General features: G+C 45.7%; 1 protein-coding gene across 1 annotated transcript; it reads right to left on the reverse strand.

Moving 5' to 3' along the window:
• Nucleotides 1-2,885: 2,885 nt before the first annotated feature.
• On the reverse strand, nucleotides 2,886-7,911 carry HSBP1 (heat shock factor binding protein 1). Its single transcript, XM_003917240.4, has 4 exons — nucleotides 7,745-7,911; nucleotides 7,124-7,190; nucleotides 6,436-6,556; nucleotides 2,886-4,443 (listed from the first exon to the last, which is right to left on the reverse strand). Exons 1-3 carry the CDS (start codon nucleotides 7,787-7,789, stop codon nucleotides 6,438-6,440), a joined length of 231 nt encoding a protein of 76 aa, XP_003917289.1. The 5' UTR covers nucleotides 7,790-7,911; the 3' UTR covers nucleotides 2,886-4,443; nucleotides 6,436-6,437.
• Nucleotides 7,912-8,228: the final 317 nt, after the last annotated feature.

The following is an 8,228-nucleotide window of genomic DNA, read 5'->3' on the forward strand; positions in this document are numbered from 1 at the left end:
AATACATCCCACCATTATTAAAAGGGCTGATTTCTGCTATTGGCAGCTAAATGCTTCTAAGCTGCTGGATCCTGAATCCAGACTATTCTTAATTATTGGGAAGCAATACTGTTCTCTTTTGGAAGGTGGACATTTTGCAAGACCAATGTGACTAAATGGTCAAATTCTGTTTTCTACGGTAGGGACACAGAATTTGACCATTATTAGATCATTATCGTGAAGATTATTATTGTGAAGCAGGACAGTCAAGCCTGTTCTTATGAGGCAGGGTAGCATCTACATGATAGTTCATGTATGTGGTGTCTACATAAGCTTTGGTAAAATGGAGCTCTGTTGAGACAGCCACACATTACATTTCATCAGTGTCGGGGATCCCACAGAGGCTGATGGTGTACAGCTTTTAGGGTCACTTGAACCCTAGGCAGGGGTCTGAGGAGCTTCCAGGCACCTCTTAGTGAGAGCCTCTGGGGTGAGGACCAAGCCTTAGGATCCCCCCTCTCTTTTTTTTTTTGAGACAGGGTCTTGCTCTGTCAACCCAGCTGGAGTGGAGTGGTCTGATCACAGCTCACTGCAGCCTCGACTTCCTGGGCTCAAGTGATCCTCCCACCTCAGCCCCCTGACTAGCTGGGAGCACAGGTGTGTGCCACCACACTCGGGGCTAATTTTTCTATTTTTTTGTAGAGATGGAGTCTCACTATATTGCCCAGGCTGACCCTTTTTTCTTTTTTAAAATAACAAACTCTTTTCCTATTTTCATATTAATTTGTGGGGTTGGTAAGTGCAATGTTCAACCACAATTCCTCTGGTTTTGTTTTTGGGCAGTGACTAACATCTCCCCTCCCTCATTTTCATTCATTGAAAAGTTCTCAACTGGCTGCAGCTAAAATCAGACACTTAAAATGAATGCAAGATTAAGATTCCAGGTGATGGCTTCATTAGTGCATTTTAAAGTCTTCGTTGCTGTAAAACAACAACAAAAACCGTGCTCCAATAGGATGGTAAGCTAATAGGTCATGGAGTTGGGGGAGGTGTCTTTTTCTCCCCCGGGTTGGGCCTCAAGCAATAATTTTTGTGGGAGACAGGACGGGTACAGGCATGGAAAACCAATGTGAAAACCTGTGGTTCGTATTCCCCGCGGTTGTGCTGCTGGGCAGATGTTTGAGGAACTTAGTTTCTGTCGTTGTTCTCAACTGATTTAGGAGAAAAAGGCACTGATCCAGGAGCACACATTTTCTACCAGCTCTGAATAGTTTAAATTGCAAATAAAAACTCACATCCAGTGTGTTTATTACTTAATTTTAGGTCATGTTTAATTGAAAACACTACATCAGCCTTTTGAAACTAAATTTCGAGACCCAGCGAGTGGGGTTGATGATTTCCAGACAGCCTGGACAGATGAGATTTGGAGCTCCGCTCACATGAAGAGGCAGATGATCAGCTGTGTTCGTGAGCGGTGCAGGCGTGCAGCTGTGAGGACATTCCAGGGTCATCACTGCCAGCTGTGACCTTGGGCCCCTGACTCTCAGTCTCGGGTTCCTTTTCCTTAAATGGGACTCATCAAATGAAAACCTCTCAGTGTGGTCGTGAGGATTAAGCCAAATAGTGCAAACAAAATGCTTAGCGCAGTACAGCGGTTTATAGTCAATGCTTTCAATGGTGCTAGCTGTGAACAATCGGTAACTGTAGCCAGTCAACTTTCAGGGCTAGATATGACAACACATGCTGCAAATGCCTCCATTTTATTCTAATCAAAATACATAATCTGCAAAATCCAAAGAAAAGAGGAACACAGTATCTGTTTGGGAAGGCTTCCATTTACAATCAGCATGTTGAAAAAGTTCACTTTTCATTGTTTGGAGGACTCTGTTCCCGCAGCAACAGTGCTCTAAGTGGGGGTTAAAATTCCAAGGACTCACTGGGGCAAATGAACTCTTAGTTACCTGAAATATTGTATGCTAGTCCTGACAGGGTCAAACAATGACTGCACTTTACTGGTAATAAAACAAAAAATTGCTATGAAAATAAGATTAAAATATTTTAAAATCCTGTGGCTCAAAGGACAGCAGGATGAACTAGGGGCCAAACGAAGAAGCTGTGGGGCCTTGGGGTTTGGGAGACAGGGCACTTAAATGCAAGGCTGTTTTCCTTGGTGCAAGGGCCCCCATACTCATCTGTATTTGTCAGCCCTCAAGAGAATCTTCACTGGCTGGTAAATGAACAAGAATAGTTGGAGAAAGAGTACTTCATACAGTATAAAAAAGACCCTTGGCCACGCATGGTGGCTCAAGCCTGTAATCCCAGCACTTTGGGAGGCTGAGGCAGGACTGCTTGAGCCTAGGAGTTCTAGACCAGCCTGGGCAACACAGCAAAACCCATGGGTGGTGGCACGAACCTGTAATACTAGCTACTTGGGAGGCTGAGGCAGGAGGACTGCCTGAGCCTGGCAGCTTGAGGTTCCGAGTGACCTATGATTGTGCCACTGCACTACAGCCTGGGCAACAGCAGAACTTGAAATCCAGGAGGCCAGCAGGTTTAAAGATGAGTTCTCCGCTCTACTTTCCGAGCCTTTAATATGCTAATTTCTTCATGAGGTTCACAGCATGTCATCCAAACCCAAGTGACCATAACCCTTTTCTTCCTGCAGCATCTCTAGGGGCAAGTGTTCTGGGAACGTACCTGAGACAATTCTCCTGCAATGCGAGTCCTCGCAAGCCTTCCTCCCGCTCCTCAGCTTCCCCTTCCAGCAGGCAACCTCCCCCAACACGCCCCTCCTGCTTTGCCTTGGGCTACTTGTACTTAATCCATCCAGAGGCTTTAGTTGATACTCTAACGTCATTTCTGCATTTCAATCTGAAAACCAAACAGATTTTTGACACAAAGGAAGCTTCATAGCAGGATTTCAGGCACCTTTATTCATGGCAGATATTTTTGGTCAGGGCAGCCTGCCTTTGAAATCGTTCCATTATTTGAGGAGGTCGACTCCTGCCTAAGTCACAACTCTCCTACAACTGCAACCGGCCATATCATTTCCATTTGCCACTTAGGAGGCTGGAGAACATCAGCAGGGACGCAGGTTTCAGCTGGTCTGGTCAATGCCTGCAGTGTGTGCGGGGCATTCAGGGGCTCCAGCCTGCATCACAACTGGCCTGATCAAAGGAGGTTCTGCAGTTGAGTAACCAGAGTGGTGAATTCATTTTATTACAGAAGGATCTGACTCCTTTATGTTCCCCATGTAACTTGTATACAGGACAAATTATTTCTTCCTATGATAGATTTGCAATATAAACACCAAGACCGGTGATACGAGAAACTTAAAAACATCATGTTTTTCAATTTTTCAAGTTTTTGTGTAAAAGCACTTTGTGGTGACAATCATGGATCACCTTCCACGTCATCAATATTGGCTTCTCGGTTTAGCACTCCCGGCACTGCATTTTTGAGTGGCAAGAGTTAAAAGGTATTGTCCCTGTCCTCTATAATCAGTAACATTGTCACTCTGCAAGAATTTAGATAAGAAACAGTTTAAGTAAAATAGTATTTCTTAAAAACTTGAGTCTACTACACATCATTGACCATATTCTAGCCAAGCAGCTGGCATGGGCTTAACATGGTCTCTTTTCCTTCTCTTTCTTTTCCAGTCAGTAGCTCAAAGGAAAGATGGAGTGATTGAATTTTAAAATCCTGCCAGATTTTTTATGGTAACCATTGTAGATGAACCATGTAGGGTCCTACTGAAGTATTAGAATCTCATGCAAAACTCTAACAAATGCCTCATTACAGAAGGCTATTGTCATTTTCTGTACTGTAAAAGTTCTAACACAAGAAAGTGGCAGTGGTTACTTTTCATTGACTTTAGCATGTGACCTCAGGGACTTAGACATAAGTCTAAGTTCTATTCTGAGTTTTGGCAACAGAGCAGTGACAGATATTTCTGAATAAACCATTTTTAGGTGTTTTTAGCCATTCGAAAAGTATTGCCAACACACTATTTGGTGTTAGCTCAACAGTCACTTTGTGCTGAGAAGTAAAGAACTCTAAAGTCTACAAACATCGTACTTCACCAAGACTATAATCGAAGGGTTTACTATTCGTGTAATAAGAAAATCACACAGCAACTTTTATCCAAACAGCAACTACTACAAAAGGAATGACAAGAAAAAAAATATGACTTCACAGAAATACACTAAAAGATTTGACAATGTTATGCAGGAACCGCCAAAGTTTTAGTGTTTAATGATGAATAGCACAACTGACCAAGGTCCAAGATGTTCAAGAAACTGGGGGTTAAATCACTCTACAAACTAACTATATAGTATGTGATAAGAATGCATACTTTATAATATAAAACCTGTCTACACATAGTAGTTAGCTGTAAAAAGCCATTCGATCTTCTCTTGGCTTGGAAACATGGTGTTCCAGATTCCAGTATAAATTATTAGCAACCTGTTGAAGAAGGAAAAATCATCAACATGTTTTTCATTGTATGAGTGCAAGTAAAAATGACATACAGAACTATCAACTAAAAATCCCTTTACACTCTCCTATTGAGTTAAACTTATTTTCTTTGGACAATATTTTAGCAAAAATAGATTTAACTGGAAATATTTTTTAAAATTTTGGAGTCAGTTTCCTACTCCCATTCTTTTCTTTCAATGACCCCCATTACTAGCCAGTCTACCATCCTGAAATTCTTGTGGCAAGATTCTCAGTTGGTTGATGGGAGTTTTGACTGCCACATAACATAAAAAGAGACCCACAGACGCATCTAAGACTGGGAGGACATTTTTCCAAATTATCTCTGGATAAGAATAACGATGACATCACCCACAGAAAGCAGTTATGTGGTTTACTCACAGAGTGAATAAACCCCACCTATTGTACAGATAAAAGCAAAGTTAAGAGTCTGTCTTCAACATCCCAAATCTGTATTTCGCAGTAACTTAAAATGTGGTCCAGAGCAAGCCCAGAAAATAGGAAATTAGGCATCTTTTACTGTATATTCTGCTTGGTACACTACCTATCTAAAAATACTCAGGATTTTGATTTATTTATTTATTTTTGAGACAGAGTCTTGCTCTATCGCCCAGGCTGGAGTGCAGTGGCATGATCATGGCTCACTGCAAACTCTGCCTCCTGGGTTCAAACTATTCTCCTGTCTCAGCCTGCCGAGTAGCTGGGATTACAGGCGTGCACCACCACGCCCATTTTTGTAGAGACAGGGTTTCACCATGTTGGCCAGGCTGGTCTTGGGCTCCTCACATCAAGTGATCTGCGCGCCTTTGCCTCCCAAAGTGCTGGGATTACAGGCATGAGCCACCACGCGCCAGCAACCGTTTTTTTTTTTTTTTGAGACGAGTCTCACTCTGTCGCCCAGGCTGGAGTGCAGTGGCGCGATCTCAACTGCAACCTCCGCCTCCCTCGGTAACATTCATTTTTATAGAGAATTAAAACGTTATAAATGAAACATGAGAAAAGGGAGTTTAAAACTTATTTTTCACACATAAAGAGGAAAAGAACTGTGCACTCAGTGCACTGTGCTGAGTGATAGTGTACATTTACCTATCTTGCTATGTGGGTAGTTTTAATGGGCTTTCCTCTGACATCTGAAACTATTCAGTGGAAATTTAAATGAACTCCAGAGTAAAAGCTTAATGTGGCTACAATCTAGTTTACCTATGTCAAGTTACCAAGCAAGTCTCCAGAATTTAAGCCATTTAAGAAGGTGGTAATGTGGATGACTTATCAGCGATCCCCTCCACCGCCCCCCGCCTCCCAAAAAAAGCAATGGAAAATCTTCCAGTGACAGGCTTTATAGGCCAACAAAAACCCCTTTATTAGCTGGAATGATAAAAACTCAGTGGTTATCTAATGTTAGCCAGTGGTCTTAACTAACAGTGACAGAAGTCTAATTAATAAAAACTGGGAAAATAAATTCAGTGTAAAGAATGAGTTTGGCATGAAAAATTCCAAAACATGAAGTCCACAGCAGGTAAAGAATACAGGGATGTTTGCTGGGATCATGGCTGGGAACTGATCTAGAGAATGTCTGACTACATCAAAATTATACTTATAGGTTCTATTCTTTTAAGAAAAAAAAAAAAAAAGGCTGGGCACGGTGGCTCACTCCTGTAATCCCAGCACTTTGAGAGGCTGAGGTGGGCGGATCACTTGAGGTCAGAATTTGAGACCAGCCTGGCCAACATGGAGAAACCCCATCTCTACTCAAAATACAAAATTAGCTGGGCGTTGTGGCGCAAGCCTGTAATCCCAGCTACTCGGGAGGCTGAGGCAGGAGAATCCCTTGAACCCAGGAGACAAAGGTTGTGGTGAGCTGAGATCGTGCCATTGCACTCCAGCCTGGGCAACAAGAGCAAAACTCCGTGTTAAAAAAAAAGAAAAAAGAAAAAAAGAAAAAAAAATTGCCCCCTTCCTCACCTTCAACTCTTTTGTGTGGCAGGTATCTTGTTTTCACCTTCCAGTTCTTCCACCCCAGCCTGTGTCATGAGGTCTGCGATGTTCTTCTCCAGATCATCAATGCGACTACTCATATCATCAAGTGGTGAAGTTAAAGACAACGCGTGCCAACATCTCCTCATTGAGCCCTTTCCTTCCGTCCCTGTAGACTACGGCCTTAAACACAACGATTTTAGGGAAACCGGTCTTCCAATTTCCTTTAGACACTGTTACAGGCTGGTGGGTAGAGTGTAGGACTCGGGGGCACGGCTATCCAGCATTGGTTGCCGGCCCTGACCCTTACTAGTGATGGAACCCCTAAACCTCAATTTATGCATTTGCTAAAGATGGTAACACTACAACCCACTCACAAGGTCATGCTGAGCATCAAAAGAAAGACACACACAAAAGCGCTTAGTTCACAGTCCATGGTCAACCACACCAGCTATTAGGATTGGTAGATGTATGCTCCTTGAGCCAGGGATCTGTCTAGCTCAGCTGTACCCCGAGCTCTCGGCGCAGTCCTTCTTGGAAACACAGTACAATCCAAGCTCAAATTCTGTAAGTGACTGGCTGAAGCTGGCCTGAAAACTACTCATTTATCCCCACCGCTGCCCAGCAAAGAGGCTCCAAAGGCCCACAGGAGGCCCACTACAGATAAAAAGGATATTTCTCCCAATGATCTGGTCAGACATGGTCTGAAATTTATCTTGCATCTGCTGCAGGAGTGTCTGCACCTAAGAAAAACCGAAACAAACACGGTCCACATCGATCCTGAGACACCTTCCTGGGATCAGGACGTGAGCCCTGGTCTCGGGTTCCAGCCCCATTTCTGCCTCTGGGCAGCTGTGCCGCCTTCAGCAAGGATCTTCCTTCTCGGGGCTTCCGTTTTCCCACCTGTCTAATTAGACTGGTGGGCTGGGGAGGCCGCTGCGACTCAAAGTTCAGGGTCTTCAGGTTGTTTCTGCCGGGCTGGGGCACCCAGGGGTGTGTAAGGAGTCGAAGGGCGGGGAGGGTGTCAGAGGGAGGCAGGAGGGACCCGGGGGGCGTTCGCGACAGGTGAATGGGGCTACCGGAGGGGGTCGGGCTTGGGAGCGCCCGCGGGGAGACGGGTCCGCACCGAGCGCCCCGGGGGTCAAGGTGGCCGGGAGCCTCGGCCAGAGACGCTTCCAGAAACGGGGCCTCGGCAGACGGCACGCGCGGTCGCGGTGGGCGCGCCTCTGTCCAGCAAGGCCTGGCCCGGCGCCGCCCGGGAAGGCCGCGGCCTCGGGCCCTCACAGCCGTCCCTTACCACCGAGGTGAGGTCCTGCACGGTCTTGGGGTCAGTCTCGGCCATCTCCCCGACGCCCAGCTTGGCGGTTATGTCTCAGACCGTAACCTACACTTCCGTTTGTCGGCTCAGACGCCCCCGCCCGCTGCTTCTCGCGACGAGACTGGCTGCTCGCGGGACCGCGGGGCATTATGGGAGTAGTAGTTTCTCCCGCACCGGAAGGGCCTGGAGGCCGAGTGCTTCCGTTCCAAGGAGGGGCCCGACCCCACGCTCCCCGCCCTCTTTTGCATAGCCCCTCCCCTCCCCAGCGTGCCGTAGGTGGGGTGGGAAGTGAGACCAACTCAGAAATGGAGCAATAGAGGCAGGGAGTGGCCTTGGCCCCCATTCCAGGCTGTAGTCAGTCGAAAGACGGCTCTGGGTTTCTTTGGCCTGTCAGAACGAACTTACTGAACTTTTGCCCTTCAACAAGACCCACTATACCCTTGTAACTGCCCCCAAGTCAAGA

Source organism: Papio anubis, chromosome 18, assembly GCF_008728515.1.
Source record: "Papio anubis isolate 15944 chromosome 18, Panubis1.0, whole genome shotgun sequence".
NCBI lineage: Eukaryota > Metazoa > Chordata > Mammalia > Primates > Cercopithecidae > Papio > Papio anubis.

Excerpts from the sequence above, each read along its gene's own strand:
- HSBP1 (XM_003917240.4), bottom strand. The coding sequence starts at position 7,789 with ATGGCCGAGACTGACCCCAAGACCGTGCAGGACCTCACCTCGGTG. Across the intron at positions 7,191-7,744 it reads TGCAGGACCTCACCTCGGTG|GTGCAGACACTCCTGCAGCA; the intron begins GTAAGGGACGGC and ends GGTTTTTCTTAG. Across the intron at positions 6,557-7,123 it reads TGACCAGATCATTGGGAGAA|TTGATGATATGAGTAGTCGC; the intron begins ATATCCTTTTTA and ends TAACTTCACCAC.